Source organism: Rhinatrema bivittatum, chromosome 2, assembly GCF_901001135.1.
Source record: "Rhinatrema bivittatum chromosome 2, aRhiBiv1.1, whole genome shotgun sequence".
Lineage (NCBI taxonomy): Eukaryota > Metazoa > Chordata > Amphibia > Gymnophiona > Rhinatrematidae > Rhinatrema > Rhinatrema bivittatum.
Genome location: NC_042616.1, coordinates 10,888,493 through 10,908,797, shown reverse-complemented (window position 1 = coordinate 10,908,797; position 20,305 = coordinate 10,888,493). Strand labels below are relative to the sequence as shown.

Genomic DNA, 20,305 nt, shown 5'->3' with positions numbered 1-20,305 from the left:
CGCTGGGGGAAGCGAGATCTGGCGTACTTTTCGAGAAGCTGGATCCCGGCACCAGCTGGGGGGGGGGGGGGGGCCATGGGCTGAATTCCCCAGGGTCTCCTCGCACTGTATACACAGGGCCATAGCCTCCTCATGCTGTGCAGCTCTGATGTGGCATGCTGGGCAAAGGCCCTGAACTTCTTCTCCAGTGGTGCCATGGCTTGTGCACGTAAAAAATACAGGGACCCGGCGGCCTAGTTAAGAACTCTGGTGCGTAGAGGTTGTGCGCATAAGTCGGGTGTGCGCTCAATAAGATGTGTGCGCCGCTGTGCGTACAGGCCAAACTTATGCGCCCGGCACAGTAGGCGTGTGGTTGTGCGCACGTCTCGCATCTGTCCGCACGGGTCGGAGGACAAGTCAAGATGGACGGCGACCACATGGCCAGTATGACAACCATCTCAGAGGGTCTCCACATGGGAGGACCCCCGAATCTGACCGGGGCCTAGCCCTGCTAGAGCTGATCAACCCGGTTGCACTGGTGCCGGCTGGCGACCTGTGCGACTCTTCGAACTTCGGAGACCAGAGACTTTAAAGAAGTTTTCTACCTTACCTTGTCTCAGCGTTTCCAGGTCTCGTTCCGGGAGGTCTCCGGCTGTGGGGGGAGAGGGAAAATACCTTCACCGCCATGCTCGAAGTTGCACCCACTGCCTCTCAGCCTCACCCATTGCCAGGGGCTAAGTCCACGCTGAGGGTTGGCTGTCTGACCGAGGCCAACCTCCGAGGGATCGTGGAAATCACCTCAGGAATTCTTAACTGGGGGAGGGACCCAAGGGGTGTCACCGCAGGAGAACGGGGCTCGTCTGTAGAGGTAAGATTTCTTGTTTTGGGTTTCTTTGGTAAATTAATGTTCAACTTAATGTTTAATGTATCGCCCACCTGCGACCGTTCTGTTGTACTGTAAACCGGTGTGATCTGTATTTCATACAGGAATGTCGGTATATAAGAATTCAAAATAAATAAATAAATAAATACATTTACTCTAACGCTGTGCGAGCGTGCATAGTTCCAAACTGCTATGGAGACGGAAAATACTGAAGAGCTGCACTTCCTGCAGGGGTATATGTACTAGGGCTGACGTCAGATTGAAATCTGATCCGTCTCCAACTGCTATCAGGAGTACACTATACCCATTGGTCCTGAGTCCATCTGCTACACGCTAGGACATGACATGTTAGAGGGCACTCCAGGCTGAGATGCCTAAATATGATAGGCAGCACAGAAAGAAGGAGTTTATATTTCTTATTCACCTGCACCATTAGTTCACAGCCAGCGGAGAATGTGCATCCTGCCAGCTCGCACTGAAAAATTCTATGTGCACAAAAATTAGGCACCCCAAGAGTAAGCATTGGAAAACTACGCACTAAAAGCTGGGTGCACCACCTATACATTTAAAAAATGTGCGCACAGGAGTCACGCCAAAAACTGAGCACACAACTTATATGCAGAGCCGGACGCACTGTGTACACTGACGTTCCAGTAGAGGGCAGTCAAACACGCAAAAATGCCACGTGGCGCACAGGAGAACGCCTAAAAGCAGGTCCTAGCCCACCATGGCCGCTCAACTCACCAGGCTGCCCAGTTCCCCTAACCCCCATGGGAGTGGAAATGAACGTCAGAATGGTGTGCAGAGCATGGAGACTGGAGGAAGTCCTGCGAAACTCCTCTACACTGTTTCTGCCTTATACTTTTTTTTTTTTTAAACTTACCCGAGCTCAGTCCTTAATGGCTGAGTACAGAGATGATCTCCAGCTGCGGGGCAAAAGGGCATCTGCTGTCACCGCCACGATCGACTTCCTGCACCCGCTGCCTTTAAGCTGTACAATCAGCTAAATCCACGCAGGTGAAAACCAGCTACCGGACCAAGGCACACATCTGAGGGACCATGGAAATCACCTCAGGAATTCTTAACTGGGGAGGGACTTTTGGTATCACCACAGGAGAGCAGAGCAAGTTTATTTTCCTTAGTTCTCCTTTTTCAAATCGAAGCAATCCCCAAGTAGGGAGATTCACATCCACCATCTGCTGGAGACGGAGAATACTGGCAGGCTGAAGTCACTGCAGGGGTATATTCTGTGAGGTCAGCTTGCTCAGTCTCCATCTGCTGGAATGGGAGCCTAACCCACTGGTCCTGAAACTATTTCTAGTTCTGTTTTACAGAAGCTGCATTTGTCTGTGTTACCAGTTTTTTTATCTGCTGGCTGTGACCCATCCACATCCTGTGCTGCAATTATCAGTCCCTCATCTCTGTGTTTAAACTCACCATTCCTGTATCAGATTTTGATTTGTGTTGCATTTCTGAAATAACTCTTTATAGTTCCCACTATATTTGTTTTTGGCAATTAATTGTTAATGTTTACTGGTCTGATTCTTTACAAAGATTTCTATCGTTTTGCAAATTCCATTGCGTCTTACCCTTATGTACTGGTAGAGTTTCATTTATTCCTTCCCCTCATTGTAATAACTGTCCAAGCTTAAGGATAGAGACCAGTTTTGATCATTCACTTTTGTACTTTAGCACTGGAGTATTTGCATCTGTAAGGTTCACACTACCTTCAGTTTTTCGAAAGTACAATCTCAGTGTACACTGACTCTTACAGGTTTAATGATGGATATAGAGATTTATTGTTCTTGCATTAAACTATTTAAAAACTTTATCAGACAAGTCTACAATTCCAAAAACTATAGGACAGTTTGTGAATTACATTTGACTCCTGTGTGGTTTCTCTGGTGGCTTGCAAGTTCTTTATTTGTTCTAAAGCTTTTACCACACAAAGTACAAGGACTTGGTTTCACTCCAGTGTGGATTCTCTGATGCCACATGAGATAGGACTTCCGACTCAAACTTTTGCCACACTCACTACATGTAAATGGTTTCTCTCCTGTGTGGACTCTCTGGTGGCGTGTGAAGGTTCCTTTCGCATTGAAACATTTACCACATTCACTACATGCAAACGGTTTCTCTCCTGTATGGATTCTCTGGTGGCGTGTGAAGGCTCCTTTCTCATTGAATCTTTTACCACATTCACTACATGCAAACGGTTTCTCTCCTGTGTGTATTCTCTGGTGGCATGTCAAGGCTCTTTTTGCATTGAAACTTTTACCACATTCATTACATGCAAACGGTTTCTCTCCTGTGTGGATTCTCTGGTGGCGTGTGAAGGCTCCTTTCTCATTGAATCTTTTACCACATTCACTACATGCAAACGGTTTCTCTCCTGTGTGGATTCTCTGGTGGCGTGTGAAGGCTCCTTTCTCATTGAATCTTTTACCACATTCACTACATGCAAACGGTTTCTCTCCTGTGTGGATTCTCTGGTGGCATGTGAAGGCTCCTTTCTCATTGAAACTTTTACCACATTCACTACATGCAAACGGTTTCTCTCCTGTGTGGATTCTCTGGTGGCGTGTGAAGGGTCCTTTCTCATTGAATCTTTTACCACATTCACTACATACAAATTGTTTCTCTCCTGTGTGCAGTCTCAGATGGGATTTGAAATTTCCTTTCCTACTAAAACATTTACCACACTCACTGCATGTAAATGGTTTCTCTCCTGTGTGGATTCTCTGATGGAGTATCAGGTGTCTCTTCTGCCTGAACTGTTTATCACATTCACTACATTGAAATGGCTTCTCTCCTGTGTGGATTCTCTGGTGGAGTTTGAGGTCTCCCTTCTGCCTGAACCATTTACCACATTCACTACATTGAAATGGTTTTACTCCAGTGTGGATTGTCTGGTGAATTGAGAGTTTGCTTTTGTGACGGAAACTTTTACCACACTCACCACATGTAAATGGCTTTACTTCAGTGTGGACTCTCTGGTGGATTATCAGGTTGTGCTCATTCCTGAAGCTTTGATCACACTCAGTACATATGAATTGACTTTCTACTTTGGGGAATTTCTTTTGCTGTGACACCTTTGCTTCAGCCTGAATGCAAGACAATGGTCTTTCATCAGTATATTTTTTTCCATCTCCTGAAAAGACTTTCCTGCACAATAAGATTTTATTGCATTCATTACTTAAATTTGCCTTCTCTCCTTGTTGGAATTTTAGTTGTCTTTTGAAGTTTTCTTTCTGATAAACGTTTTTGTTCCCATCAGTACATATGAATAATGTTTTTTCTTTCTGTGTTTTTCGATTTATCAGGTCTTGCTTTTGAATAATGTTTTCTCCACTTTCAGGACTTGATAATGGTCCCTCTTCTGTCTCCATTTTCAGGTGATTTAATAAAGAGAACTCAGAGCTATAAGATTCCCCATCTTGAGGGCAATGAAAGGGTCTGTGACCCCTGTGTGTTCTTTGGTGTCTTACTAAGGATTCACTGCTAGAAAAGCTTTTCTTACATTCAGTACAAGTGAAAGTGTTCCCTTGAGTGTGGATTCTCTGGTGTAACTGCAGGGTTATCTTCTGTTTGAAAGATTTTCCACACTGAGAGCATGGAAAAGGTCTCACTCCTCTGTGGGTTTTCTGGTGCAATACAAAATGACATTTCCTATCAAAGGTTTCCCCACAGGTGTGACAGGGAAAGGATTTCTTCCATTTCTCCTCACTCTGCTGGAGATCAGAAGTCATTTGATTACTGTTATTACTCTGGAAGGGTCTCTCTACTCTCAAGTCTTTCTGGTAGAGAGCAGACGTCATTTGATCACTGTTATTACTCTGGAAGGGTCTCTCTGCTCTCAGGTGTCTTTGGTGCTCAGAGATGTCTATGACCTCCCTATCAGTTCTCTCACATGCAATTACTCCATCCAGTGAATCGCCTGCAGGGTGTCGCTGCTTCTGCTCCAGTTCCTGCTGATTTTGGCTCGTGCCTCCCCGCTCAGTCCTCTGGGAAAGATTCTCATAGGCATTTCTTGATTGTCTTGGTGTAATTGCCAGTACTGTAGGGTGTTCTTCTCTATTCTCCTCCCTCTTCTCATTGTCTGCAGGATATAAAAAAAATGGAATAAATCATGTGACAGTGACAACGGAATGGAACGCTACCAATCACCTGGGATCAGACTTCTTTAAGGATCACACAATGAGCACATGGGATCCCTGATATTAGAGAATTCTGTGACTTAGCAGAAGCTTTGGGAGACGCCTGGAAAACTCCTGTGTGATGTCTTTATAGAGCTCCTGTGGCTCTCCTTATCATACTGTGTAGGACAGGGGTGGGCAATTAATTTTCCCATGGGGCCGCATGAGAAATTGGGATGGTTTTAGAGGGCCGGACTAATATAATTAACTCAGTTCTCAATAGCCCTACTTATGAAAAGACAGCAGTTTTCCACCAATGCATGTCCTCTGAGAAAACACAACAAATAAGACCGATACAAACGCTTAAATGCTAGCAAAATATCTCATCTCGGTAACAGACACAGAACCGACCTAACATACTCCCAGGATCTGTAGTAATGCACATAAACTAATCCGCACACAGTTACACCTGTATTATGGAATACACTCAAACAGGAGCAACCCTATCTATGAAAAGGCAACACTACAAATATTAAATCAGGTCCTAAAAACCAATACACCTCTTATTAGGAAAACAGAACTAGCAAGCACTATAGATCCCCACACAGAAATAATTGTAAAACTATACTAATAAGCAGAATAAATGTTTCAAAACAGCTATGAACAGAATAACATCCAACAATTAAAAACTCATAAAAACTATTAAACATTCTCCAAACACCAATAAAATATTTCAAAAAAGCAGACATCACACAATTAAAATGGCAGTCAAGAAAAGTAAACTTAAAGCCACCTTTACTTACCCCCTCCAGCAGCTCTCCCACTCCCCTTCCCTGCAGGCCGTGGCACACACCAGAAGCAGCAGTAGAAGCTAAGCTCTATACTTATGGTCCTCTTCCTTAGTGCCCATGTCTCTCACACACACACCATACCAGTCATGCCCCCATGACCAGTTTCTGTCTCTCACACACCAATCATCTCCCAAACAGTCTTTGGCACACACACACCAGTCACCTTCCTGAACAGTTTCACTCATGCCATACACACACACACACACACACACAGGCTTCCCACTCCCGTGTTCTACTTACATATATGGGCTTCTCACTCTCATAATCACTTTCTCTGTCTCTCTCTCTCACACACACACACACACTCACTCACCAGTCTCTCACTCCCATGCTTGTTCTCTCCACAGGCTTTCAGATATACAGGCTTCTCCCTCCCATGATGTGTCTCACACACACCCAGGTTTCTCACTCCCATGCTCACTCTTCACATGCACAGGCTTCTCATTCCCATAATCACTTTATTTCTCTCTCTCTCACACACACACTCCAGTCACCTGATCTCACTCATGCATACACACACACAGGCTTCCCACTCCCAAGTTCTCTTTCAGATATACAGGCTTCTCCCTCCCATGCTGTGTCTCACACACACCCAGGTTTCTCACTCTCATGCTCACTCTCTTCACATCAGTGGCGTAGCCAGAACTGATTTTTTGGGTGGGCACAAGGTTAACATGGGTGGGCTGTAGGCATGCAGGTCTACTAGTTGTTTTTTTACTGATAAATAATGCCAAATTATGCAGCATAGCATTCACATCTACGCCTAAGTATGAGGTTTACTTAATGATACAAACATAATTCACGGTGATTTGTGGTAGTTTAGCCTTCTTATTATTACGATTTTATACACGGCTCCTACCTGTCCATAAATTTTGAGAGAACGGTTGTGTTGCTTATATTTAATTTGCTAACATCTCAAAATATAGATATATATTTTTACCTTTGTTGTCTGATCTTTGTATTTTTCTAATCAGTTGGTCCTGGTCTCTTTTTCCCATTTTTTCCCTTATAGCTCATTTCCTAATTCCTTTTCAGTGTCTTTCTTCTATTACTGTCTTCTTCCCTTACACACACACACACACACACACACACTTTCTCTCACAGACTCCCTCTCACACACTCAAGCTCTCACTCTCATATGCACTCCCCCCCCCCCCCCCCAAGCTCACATTCTCTGCAGACACACATACAAGTTCTCACTTTCTCACCCCTCCCCAGGCTTATATTCTTATGCACACACAGATGCACATCCAGGCACCCATTCTCACCCACAAACCCATGCTCCCAGTCTCACCCACACATATTCAAGCTCCCATTCTCATCCATACATATACACATTTAAGGTCCTATTCTCACCCACACATACACACATTCAAGCACCCATTCTTATCCACATATTCAAGCTTCCATTCTCACCCACCCACACAAACCCAGGCTCTCATTCTCACCCATATATACACACATTCAAGCTCCCATTCTCACCCACCCACAAACCCAGGCTCCCATTCTCAACCACACATACACACATTCGAGCTCCCATTCACCCACATATTCAAGCTTCCATTCTCACCCACATACACACCCAGGCTCCAGTTTTCACCCACACACACTCCCATTCTCATCCACACATACACAGCTTCCGCTTCCTCCCCCCAAAGCAGGAAGATCAGCTGCCTCTCCTGCTGCCACCGGACTCCTGCTATCTTCGGGCGTCGGGCGGTATGGCCCGCCGAACTTCCTGTCGGGGGGGGGGGGAGCGGAAGCACAGCGCACAACGTCCGCTTCCTCCCTCCCCCCCAAGCAGGAAGATTGGCGGGCCATAGGGCCCGACGCCCGAAGATAGCAGGAGGCCGGTGGCAGCAGGAGAGGCCAGCTGATCTTCCTGTTTTGGGGGAGAAAGCGGAAGCTGTGCGCGGCGCTTCCGCTCCCCCCCCCCCAAACAGGAAGTTCGGCGGGCCGTTTGGCCCAAAGATAGCAGGAGAACGGGTGGCAGCAGGAGAGGCCAGCTGATCTTCCTGCATTGGGGGAAGAAGCGGAAGCTGCGCGCGGCGCTTCCGCTTCCCCCCCCTCAACAGGAAGACCGGTTGGCCATACGGCCGCAGCAGCGCTTCCCCATGTGTGCCGTGATGGCGCGCGAGGCGTGGGTTCTCTTGTTCGCTGTCGCGGGGATGGGATCCCGCAACAGCCTTACAGTTCCGGTGCCAGTTGGGTGGGTCTGGGTCTAAGTTGGGTGGGCACCTGCCCACCCGTGGCTACGCCACTGACTTCTAACACCGCTGCCGTTCCCACTGGGCTTGAACGTGCTGACAGCCCAGCGGCAACGGCAGCGGGAGAGACCGGGAGCGCGCGCCGGACCGGTGGTTGGGGACCCCTGAAAAAAGACCACGAAAGGCGGAACTGTGACATATGTAGGAAAGAAACTCGAGCGAAGGCACGCTGTCCGATTGGCCGGTGCTGGGCAAGCCCTGCCCAGCACCGGCCAATCGGGCAGCGTGCCTTCGCTTGAGTCACTCCCTCCCCCCCACTGTAAAAAAACAAACAAAAAACAGTTCATTCTCCGCTCCCCGATTGGCTGGCCAATCGGGGAGCGAGGGAGCGGAGAATGAACTGCTGCCTTCCCTCTGCAAGGGAAGGCAGCGTGCCTCATTCCCCGTCTGCTCTCAGCAGTGGGCGGGCCGGTCACAGACCGTAGGCGGGCCGGATTCAGCCCGCGGGCCGCCCCTTGCCCAGGTCTGGTGTAGGATCTATTTTATTTATTTATTTATGCAATTGTTCAGGGTGGGTTACAAAGATACACGCACATTCAACCAAGGCCTATGCTAACAGTTATTGGACTTACTGACCTATCTCTTCACAGTCCCTCGAGGATCCATCCTAGTTTTAATTAAAGTATTTTATTTATTTTATTATTATTATTTATCCACAATTTTATTTTATTTTTTGTTTTTGTTCTCAGTTTGTTATGGTTCCTTGTTTCCAAATATTTTTCTGAATGTTGCAATTGCTAATGTTCATTGTTTAATGTATCGCCTCCCAGCGAAAGTTCTGTTCTATTGTAAACCGGTGTGATCTATATTCTTTATAGGAATATCGGTATATAAAAATTCAAAATAAATAAATAAAACATAACAAAATGGATAAACTAAAAACATCTTTACACACATTTTTCAAACTATATCTGAATTCCTGTTTATTAGAATTTGACAATTTTTTTTTATGTAAACATTTTTATTATCAGAACAGGATGCATACATTCCATAAAATCCGTAAGATACAAAAAAATCAGAAACATAATATAATGTACTTGTGACATATTCCTCATGAAAATACACTACGGACATCATACTATTCTTTAAAAGGGCTTTACCAAGAAGCAACCGTCTGCCCTAATATACTTTTCCATGAACAATAGATCCTAAAAAGGATGTGTTCCCGCCCCCCCAACCCTTGCTGACAGCAAAAGCAGAGTAGTATACATAACCAATAGCGTCAAAATGATCGGGATCAGGATACAAACGTGACAGAGAGGAGCCGATAAGAAAGGTAAACTCATAGGAACATCGTTATACCACAGTAGCAAACACCCAGACGATCATTACTGGGCTGCTAACCAAGTCTGATAGGGAGACCAAATTTTGAGGAAAGATGGTATACGATCAAGATGGGTGGCTGTCAAGCGTGCCATTTGGTACATGAAATGAAGTTTATGTTGCATCATAGCCAAACTGGGTGGCTTGTTGTCTTTCCAGTGCATCGCTAAGACTAATCTCGCAGCAATAAAAAGTTGTTGGAGAAAGCGTTGGTTGTCTTTATTTACAGTGTCCAGAGGTAGGTTCAACAGCACATGCCATGGTTCCGCTCGAATGTCTAACTGAAGAATAGTAGATGCCCAAGACAGGACCGAGGACCAAGATGTCTGAATCTTCAAACATTGCCACCACATGTGGTAAAACGTGCCAACTACGCCACATGACCTCCAACATTGATCAGATTGCCTTGGGAGAAATTTGTGAACCTGCCTTGGGGAGTAATGCCATCTGTATAATAGCTTGTAACAGTTTTCCTGTATATTCGCCGAGATGGAGCACTTGTAGGCCGCATTAAATATCAGGTCCCAATCCTTTTCAGAGAGCTGCTGCGCAAAATCGTCCGTCCACTGTATTTGCTGTCGAAACTGCTGTGTGCTTGTGCCACTTAAAAGAGCATAAATTTTTGATATAATACCTCTAACATATTGGACATTTTTACATAACGTCTCAAACAGCGTCGTGGTTAGGCGCAATTCACCCCCTCGAGCCTTTCGTGTTATAGCATGGTATATTCTAGCATGCAATAAGAAATCTACCTTCGGCAGGTGGTAGCGAGTCTGCATGTCTTCCCTGGTCATAATAGAGTCTGGTCGTAACATATCCTTGACACACCAGACACCCGTCCTCTGCCATTGCGATACCAAGTCATCTCGGGATGGGATTGACATGAGTGCATTGCTAAAGAGATGAGTCATTGGGGTGAATCTCGCCAGACCTGTTAAAACCATTTTCCATCGCGACCAGACTTGTATAGTGGTCTCTAAGGCATAAGGCACATAGTCAATTCCTGTCCAGGTAGATCTGGGTTGCCAGGGAAGAGCTGATAGAGGCAGGGATCCTAAAAAGGATTGTTCAAATAGCGCCCAACATGGCCTTGCAGTACATTTATGTAGTATTACTAAAGCTCTAAGTTGTGCTGCTCCATAATATTTGGCTAAGTATGGTACGCTCAATCCCCCCTGTACCTTTGGAAGATATAAAAGTAGTCCTATTAACTCTAGGCGGGCGCTTCCTCCAAATAAAACCAAAGATGAGTTTTTGCCATTTTTTCAAAAGTGCAGTGGGAATAAAGATTGGTATGGTGGTAAAGAAATACAGCAATCTGGGCAAGACATTCATCTTAATGATGGCTTTACGACCCAACCATGAAAATGTTCCCCTAGGCCATCCTCCCATATCCCTCTGGATAGCCTGAATGAGTGGGGTATAATTAAGGGCGAGAAGCTGGTTAGCCCTATTTCCAATACGCACACCCAAATATTTCAAGGCCGTGGACGCCCACTTAAATTGAAAGTGCCTCGCAATATCTGCTGCCTGGTCCTGCGGCAGATTAATATTAAGGGCCTCTGACTTGTCATAATTTATCCGCAGACCAGATACTCTACTAAAAGAGGTTAATTCCGTCATGACTCCCTTTAAGGAGGTAGATGGATCTGTTAAAGTAAGCATAACGTCGTCAGCAAACTGTGAGATTTTAAAATGGTATTGGTCTCTCACTACTCCCTGCACTGCGGTAGTTGCCCGGATGCGGGACGCAAAGGGCTCTAGAAAGATGGCAAACAAAAGGGGAGACAGAGGGCAGCCTTGTCGGGTACCCCTCCCTATGGGAAAAGCATCTCCATAACTGCCATTAATTTTTACTTTAGCAGATGGTCGATCATACAATTTCATGATCCATTTTATAAAGTAAGGCCCAAACCCCATCCTTTTAAGTGTAGCAAACAGAAAAGGCCATTGGACTAGGTCGAACGCCTTCTCTGCGTCTAATGACAACAGGACCGATGGGATATCATATTTCTGTACATATTCAATTAAATCCACAATTCTACGTACGTTGTCTGCAGCTAGTCGACCAGGGACAAATCCCACTTGGTCAGGGTGTACCAACTCAGGAAGCACCATATTCATCCTAGCTGCCAATATTCTGGCCAAGATTTTTAAATCCAAGTTAATTAACGATATTGGCCGATAAGAGCCACATTGTTCAGTGTTACGTCCAGGCTTTGCTATAACAGATATTCCTGCCGTATTTGCTTGGCTATCCAACTGACCCTCCTCTCTTAGAGAGTTAAACATGTCCAGTAAGGGCCCTGTGAGATATTGCTGAAATTTTTTATAGTATGCAGCAGAGAGCCCATCTATACCGGGTACTTTTCCCATTTTCAACCTTTTGATGGCATCCTCCACTTCCAAAAATGTAATAGGTTTGTCTAGAAGGGTGGACTGTTCAGGGGGGAGTAATGGTAGAGTAACAGAATCTAGATACTCATTAATATTTGTTTCGGCTACCACTTCTCCCGCAGAGTACAAGGTAGCATAAAATTCTGTAAAAGCCTGACGAATCTCAATGGAGGCAGTAACAAGTTTCCCTGCAGAATCGCACACCTTAGGAATCAGAGTCTGCGCTCTAGCCGCCCTCAGTTTGTTGGCCAAAAGTCGACCCACTTTATTGCCACCCTCATAACATTGCTGCTTTAAGATGTTCAGGGAGTGGCTGATAGCAGTATCATCTATCGCCCCAATAGAATCCTGGACTTTTAAGTATTTTATGATAAGCCTTCGCAGATAAGGACAATTGGTGTTGGCGTGTTAGCGAGTCCAATTCACTTAGGAGTGACCTGCGAGCACCTTCCCTTTCCTTATTACAATAGGCTGCCCACGCTATAAATATTCCTCTCATTACAGCTTTAGAGCACTCCCACACTGTTGCAGGGGGCATGCCCCTCTGTGGTATTAGTTTCAAAATAAGATTTAAGTTGTGTGGCCGTGTGACTCACAAATGTTTTGTCAAGCAACAGGCTTGCATTAAGTCGCCACGTACGAAGCCCTTTATCTGGATCCTGCAACTTTATATCTACCCAGATAGGGGTGTGATCAGACCAGTGTATATTATCTATGCCTGCTTTACTAACTGCATTCTGGAGGGTAGCGCTAAGAAATGCAATGAGGCTTAGAAAAAACGGTATAGGAGCGCGATCTGGGAAACCGCTGACGCCAGATATCTATGAGACTCCAATGCTTCAGGAAATCTGACCATTCCCGTTGCATTCCTCGTATCATTGTGTTAGCCTTGGAGGAATCGATCTTGGGGTCACGGACAGCGTTAAAGTCACCCCCTATGATTAGTTCCCCCATCGCATGCTGTTGCAATAATTTATCTAGAGCTTTTAAAAAGAAATCCTGGTTAGTGTTTGGTAAGTATACATTTAAGAGGGTAAAGACCCTAGCTCCTATTCGAACATGGAGAAGCATAAAGCGTCCATTTTCGTCAGCCAATTTAAATAAAACCTCATGCACCAATGCGTTCGCTATAAGTATTCCCACCCCTGCGTATCTGGAACCTTTCGTGCTGGCTGCCCAATGAGCACTTTGGAAGTAAGTGTTTATAAGTATACGCTCGTGTTTCTTTCTCACATGTGTCTCCTGTATAAAAGCCACTAGTGCCTTCTGAGATTGCAATTCCTTTTTAAGCAGCATTCGCTTCTTGGGCGTGTTTAAACCCTTTACATTGAGGGATAATAAGCTTACGGCCATTATAAAAAAATGTGAAATCTGGGGGGGTCCAGTACAAAAACCCTTCGCCTGGTAACAATATGTGCCCCTCTCAGCCCTCCTCGTTCCGTCCTGGACGCTACATGTTCCGTTATCTGAAATCCCCTCCTCCCCAATACCCGGTCATATATAGAAAAAACCGAAGCTGTCAACATAAGAAAAACCATCATAAGAAACCAACATGAGAAAAACCATCAACATAAGAATAACCATCTCTTTTCTCTCCTCTCTTCTTCCTTCTCCAAGTTCGGCTACCCTTGTTAAATGTAACTGTACTTTCGGACACCACAGTTCTAGTTTTTGTTTATAATGCACTCCTGTTCGATGTAAACCAGCAAGATATGTTTTCATGATTGCCGGTATATAAAAACTCTAAATAAATAAATAAAAAAAAAGAATACTAATCCCTCCTATTATTAGGATTAGTTAAGTCGGGTGCGCCTCTTTCTCCTCTACGAGAACAGACGTCCGCCTCCCTTCCCCCCCAGGCCGTCTGTGCTTATAGTGATATATAAAACTACTATAAGAGATGAAACTAGATAACCACTTATTGATGATCAGAAAAACGTCATTCAACTAAACAAATAACTCACAACCTTCGAATGTGTGTACATCATGATAATAAGATGTAAGAGCAGTATTATTCCTGCAGGTAGGTAAAGGCTCCAGAGTCCCAGAACCAGGGCCATTGTAGGCCTATCATTTTAGTCAATGTTACAATCCGGGATCTTCAGCCCTTATCGCTGGCCGCAGGTTGCAGAGCATCTGATTGACGTCGCAGTCTTTTGCCACCTTTTCCTGCTCTTTGCCACCGCAGGTGTGTATCCATTTTCTTTGGGGCAGCCACTATTTTGGGAGCTTGAAATGTGGTAGGCAATTGGGCCTGCTGAAATGCCTCCGCAGCTTCTTCCAGTGTTTGAACTTTATAGGAAACGCCCTTAACTTGAAATTGCAGGCTAAACGGGAAGGTCCAGCGATAACGTATGGAGCACTCTCTCAGGTTCACTGTTACATCCCGCAGAGCATATCGTTTAGAGAGAGTTACTGGCACTAAATCCTGATATATAGCAAGTTTATGATTTTGCCATATGATCTCCTTCATCTTTCTGGATTGCTTGTGTACTTTCAATTTTTGCAAGTAGTTGTGGAAACAAATAATAATGTCTCTAGCTCCCATATCCCTCCTTGGGCCAAGAGCGCGATGTGCTCTATCCAATTTAATATCCGGTGGTAGCACAGTCCCGTCATTTGTTTCTGAATCATTATGGTTTAGTATGGAGGCACACACTTGCTGTGCCACTGCAGCCGCATCGGCGAAGGTTTCTGTGTCGGGGATGCCTCGTATACGGAGATTGTTTCTCCTATTTCTATTCTCCAAATCCTCTACCTTGTCAGCGAGGGCCCCGACTTCTTTATGGAGGATTCCTTGTTCCGAACTCAGGTGAATAATAGAATCACCATGCTGGTCGGCCCTGATGTCCAACTCATCCACTCTGTGGCCTAGCGCGCCAAAATCTTCCTTAAGGTCCGCCATGACCGCCATTAAGTCTGATTTTTGTTGGCGCAGTTTGGACCTCAGTTCTATAAACCAGCTCCAAATCTCATCCCGGGATGGTAAGTTAAAGTGGGTTTCTTCCCCAGACGGAGATTCATTCGGGGGCTCCATCAACGGGTCATCAGTGGTATGTACCGCGTCGGGCTGTGCGGCGGCCATGTTGGTATCCATGTCCGCTAGCGCCTTACCATAAGAAAATTGCTTCAGATCGGTCGTCTTCCATTTAGAAGCCATAAGTTTCTCGCTAAACGGTGACTGCCAGAGTAATTTGCCAAAGCTGAGGCTGTTAGAGTTGATATAAACGCAAATTAGACGGTTTAAGGCCTGACGGGGACAGAACTCTGCTCTCAGACGTCCGCTCGCATCGGCGCCCTAGAGCGTCCCCCAGAATTTGACAATTTTTATAACAGACTGTCCAACCGCAACAATAAGCAAACAAACAATATCCACAACATCTGCAAAACTTAAGTAGTGTCCAATATATAAGAGGAATACCCTCCCCTCTCTCTCATTCATCCTTTTCCCACCCTGGAACATTAAAGTAAGCGATGGAGAAGGTACAGAGAAGGGCAACCAAAATGATAAAAGGGATGGAACAGCTCCCCTATGAGGAAAGGCTGAAGAGGTTAGGGCTGTTCAGCTTGGAGAAGAGACGGCTGAGGGGGGATATGATAGAGGTCTTTAAGATCATGAGAGGTCTTAAAACGAGTAGATGTGAATCAGTTAATTACACTTTCGGATAATAGAAGGACTAGGGGGCATTCCATGAAGTTAGCATGGGGCACATTTAAAACTAATCGGAGAAAATTCTTTTTCCCTCAACGTACAATTAAACTCTGGAATTTGTTGCCAGGGGATGTGGTTGGTGCAGTTAGTGTAGCTGGGTTTAAAAAAAAAAAAATTGGATAAGTTCTTGGAGGAGAAGTCCATTAACGGCTATTAATCGAGTTTACTTAGGGAATAGCCACTGCTAGTAATTGCATCAGTAGCATGGGATCTTCTTAGTGTTTAGGTTCTTGCCAAATGCTTATAGACTGGCTTGGCCTCTGTTGGAAACAGGATGTGGCTTGATGGACCCTTGGTCTGACCCAGCATAGCAAGTTCTTATGTTCTAAATGATTATACAAATGATGGAATGAATAAGACAGTAACTAAACTGCTAAACCTATAAATGAATGGAGGCAAGGATAACAATTCAATGATGTAAATAAACAATACTCATAACCCGAGCACAGCTAATAAGGAGGGAAAACTCATTCCTTTTCACACAAATCACCCCCATCAACCTGTCCCGACTTAGAGGTTAATTTTAAAAGACGCGCATGGATGCGATTCCTGGCGCTCGTACACGGATGAGCTGATGTTGACGCACACATGTTATACAATCGGCTACCTGCTCGCACATGAGCACACGATTTTATATTGGTGCATGCATGTGAGTGCGAGTTGGCACTCACATGCATGGCCATTTCCCCAGTTCTCTCCCCTAGCTACCCTGCCTGCCTTTCCCCTCTCTTCCCCGACTCCTAAAACCACCCTAGCTACCCTTTTCTTTCCTACGGAGCAGTAGTAAGTTGAATGTGCCGGCTTGCTGCCAGCAGTGCTGTCCTGGCCCTCCACTTTTTAGTTTGTCGTCTCTTCCACGTGCACCTGGAGATACACGCGCGGCTTCGAGCCTTTGAAAAAGCCCTCGGTGCGCGTGCGGCTCGGCCACGCACGTATCTCCCGGTTACCACAACGCCTCAGATTTAGACAGCTTCTTTCCCCTAATCGCTGTCAGCCTGTTAAAGTGGTATAAACTTCCCATACCCTGCTGGATATCCTTCATAGATGGAGCTGCCCAATTCCTCCAGAATTTAGCTCTCTCGCATCTGGCAGCCAAACAAAATTGTAGGGCCAGTTGCCGATGAGAAGCCTGTAAGTCTCCCTCAGATGTGTTAAGCAATCCTCTCTGTGCAACGCATTCTACATCCTCTCCCAGGGTTGCTCTGGTCGGTATAAACAGAGCTTTCCAAAAGCAGGCAATCATGGGACAGCTCCACCAGAGGGGGGAAAAGGAGCCTCCAGCACAAATCTGAACGAGCGGCAAAATATTTATGGGTTCTGAGACCCCACGCAGAATCTGAAAAAGTAGCACCAAGGTCACCTTCCCATGCAGGAAGATGCTAAACAGGCGTCGATGGAGCTGTCATTAATCAAGAGGTCAGAGCTATACAAGTGCTCACAGAATTGTGTAAAATAATTCCTTATATCTGCATTAGAGAAAAGAAGTTCCTCTGATTAAGGCTCAATCTTCACAACCTGGGATTGCATAAAACGGATTCTTAAGGCACCTGGCTAACAGCTTACAGGCCTTTTTCCCAAACTGAAAAAACGATTGTCTAGTCAGGTCTTACTGATGGGCAATAACTTCTAATTGCAGGGAATGCAAAGTATGACGAGCGGCAGCAACTCCTTACAGATCTTCAGGGATAGAGATTTTTTATGCAAGGCTTCTAGCCCAGTGATTTCTTTAAGTGAGGAGAGCCTGCATGTCCTACCTCGAGGATATTCCGCTGCATTGTATGACGCCCTCGCAATCAGTCTACCCCTAACAGCAGCCTTTAAACAGTCCCAGAGGACCACTGAGGAAATTCCTTCCACATCATTAGAAGAAAGATAACCTGGATTGCCAATTCCAGGTTTGCAAGGAAATCATCATCTAATAGACGATCATTAAGGCGCCAGGGTCTATTCCTCTTATCTCAGTCTCCAATTTGAAAATCTAACCACACAGGCTCATGATAGATAGTAGTACCCGGTCCTATTTCTGCACTAATTACTGCTGGCACGAATTCTTTTCCCACTAAAAGGAAGTCAATCCGTGAGTATGATGCATGGGATTGAGAATAAGAAGAATAATCCCTACCAGTGTGGTGGTGTAGCCATTGACGGAGAACGCAATTCCAAACGGGGAAAGCCACCGATAACAGATTTTCTCCTTCTGCATAACTCTGGTGACTTCCCGTAAGTCCTGCCTTCTCCGAGGCGTAGCGGGAGCCAAATCGGGAAGATCGAGAGCGCAGGCCCCTGCCACTCCCATGACATCTTCTTCCTGGCCAAAGAGACTATTTTCTCCTTCATCCCAAAACTGTGATACCAGACCACCATATCTCGGGGTCTATTGCCAGTTTGGGGGCCTGGAGCTCTATGCGCACGCTCCAATCTTATCTGTCTCAGCCGCAGCCCCCGAGGGGTCAGCAAGGATCGCTTTACTGAGAGCAGAGACCACAGAGCTGCAATCCGCACACTCAGAAGACTCGGGGACCCCTCTGAATGGTAGGTGGCATCGGCCAGGCCCATTCTCCAGGTCCTCCCGTTTATCTAATATCACCTGCTCTTCGCTGCCCCATTCTCGCACTGAGCCCTGTAGGTGGTCAATTTCCTCAGTGTGTGGGCATCGAGCTGGTTTTCCACTTCCTCCATTCTGCGGCCAATGTCCATAGCTCCTCCCGAAGCTCTGCCCCCATTTCAACAACTTCTGATTTCATGGCCCTGAAATCTTTACAGGGATCGCTGAACCAGGAGCAGAACTCTTCGCGGGTCAGCAAAGCTTCACATGATTTTTTTTACTGTCTCAGTCGCCTCCTCTGTTTGAACATCCAAGGACTCATGATCTACCTCCATTTCAGCTCCGCTCTCACCCTCTAACGCTGCCGCCGCATTAGCAAAAGAAAAACACTTCAAGTCTACTGATTTTTTCTTTCCCTCCATCCCAGTTGCTTCCAATAATGATCCAGCTACCGCTGAACAGCTATGAAGCTCCGATGGCGAGACAGCAGGGGGGGATTATGCTTGATGGGATCAGAAGCTGCTCAGTCACGCTGCCATTAGGTCTGCGAAGTCACTTCCTCTATCCACATTCATCTGAATTCTTTTAAAATCACACTGGAGAAGCTTTCTATATAAAAGATACCAAGGAAGAAAAGGACCCCTTACTTGTTAGAAGGGATCAGTACTGACGAGCAGAGGGAACAGAACCAGCCCTGTCCCTTCAGCCCTCAATGATATCAGTGGCTCATAACCTCCTAACTCAGAAGACATCAAACCCTTTATTTCTGAATATCACCATCAGTTTCACCTAAGAGCGACTCTGCACAGGGAGCCAGTGACGATCATTTAACACAGGAGTTGGGATCCTACCTTCCCCTGCCACTAGTGATGTGACATTTTTATCCGAGCAGCAATAAAGCTGCTGTAATACAGGAACGCTGGAGATCTTACAGGTCCCTCCTTTAGGATTCCTGTAGGTCCGGTTCCTCTGGGCTTATCTACTACTGATTTATTTAAAAACATTTATTATTATTGCCATATTAAGTGGATTACAATAACAAATTAAAATAATAAACCACATTTAATATACATACAATAGCACATCTATATCTAAAGCATAGATCAGTTAAAAATCTCTCACATCCTTAACATTTCCATCTTCTCTCTTATATTATGTAAATAAAGTAATTTTCCAACCTTGCTTGTGTCTGTAAAAATGTATTTTATTTATATTGAGGAAAAGTGATCTCACGTATCAGCATCAAGAGGAGATCTCAGGGATGGGGATAAAAGAGGGAGGAAAGGAGCAGGCCTGGGGAAGGGATAGAGCAAGAGGAGAAGGCCTGGGGAAGGGATAGAGGGGGAGAGAGAGAGGGAGAGGAGCAGGCCTGGGGAAGGGAGAGAGAGAGGAGCAGGCCTGGGGAAGGGATAGAGGGAGAGAGCGAGGAGCAGGCCTGGGGAAGGGAGAGAGGGAGAGAGCGAGGAGCAGGCCTGGGGAAGGGAGAGAGCGAGGAGCAGGCCTGGGGAAGGGAGAGAGGGAGAGAGCGAGGAGCAGGCCTGGGGAAGGGAGAGAGGGAGAGAGAGGAGCAAGCCTGGGGAGGGGAGAGTGAGAGGAGAGAGGGAAAGAGGACAGGCCTTGTACACCTAATGGTAAATCCAGGCCTGCTTGCACATCTCTGGTGTGGAGCTGACCCATTTAGTAAAACATCCCCTGTATTTACTAGAAATAGAGATAATGCAATCCTTACCTAGAGAGCTCAGGGACTCATAATTCTCCTTCACATCCCTGTAAGGCTCCTTCTGTCCTTCATCTAAACACCTCCCTTCCTCCTGGGAGAAAGAGACAGCGATGTCCTCAAATGTCACCGGCACCTGAAACACAAACCAGAAACACTCAGGGACACGAGAAGGGGCTCAGCGGCTTTAACTTCTTAACATTTTATCATGGAAGAGAGGACACCAGGACCCCTCATCCCCAGGAACTGCCAGACTTGTTCCCCTGGAGTCGGTTTCCTTTCTGGTCCTCGAGGTTTACAAGTCTAATCCCAGGACAGAGAATATCAAACGTCTCTGCCTGGATAAATCAGTGAATAATAAAACCCAGGATCTAAGAGCATTACCCAGAACCTCAGGAACATCTGATTCTGTCACATCTGGAGGGCTCGCTGTGCTCTCATCCTCCTGACTGCTCAGCCCCTAACCTTCGGTCATCTTTGATGCCGTTCCCT

At 45.8% G+C, this 20,305-nt stretch overlaps 1 protein-coding gene across 2 annotated transcripts; it reads right to left on the bottom strand.

Moving 5' to 3' along the window:
• Positions 1-2,642: 2,642 nt before the first annotated feature.
• On the bottom strand, positions 2,643-19,881 carry LOC115083532 (gastrula zinc finger protein XlCGF26.1-like). Of its 2 annotated transcripts, none has more exons than XM_029587410.1 (2): positions 19,826-19,881; positions 2,643-4,961 (listed from the first exon to the last, which is right to left on the bottom strand). In XM_029587410.1, the coding sequence occupies exon 2, from the start codon at positions 4,678-4,680 to the stop codon at positions 2,719-2,721; it is 1,962 nt and encodes a 653-aa protein (XP_029443270.1). In that variant the 5' UTR covers positions 4,681-4,961; positions 19,826-19,881; the 3' UTR covers positions 2,643-2,718. The 2 variants fall into 2 exon arrangements, with proteins under 2 accessions (XP_029443270.1, XP_029443271.1); XM_029587411.1 differs by having other exon boundaries at positions 2,643-4,964; positions 19,826-19,877.
• Between the last annotated feature and the right edge of the window lie 424 nt (positions 19,882-20,305).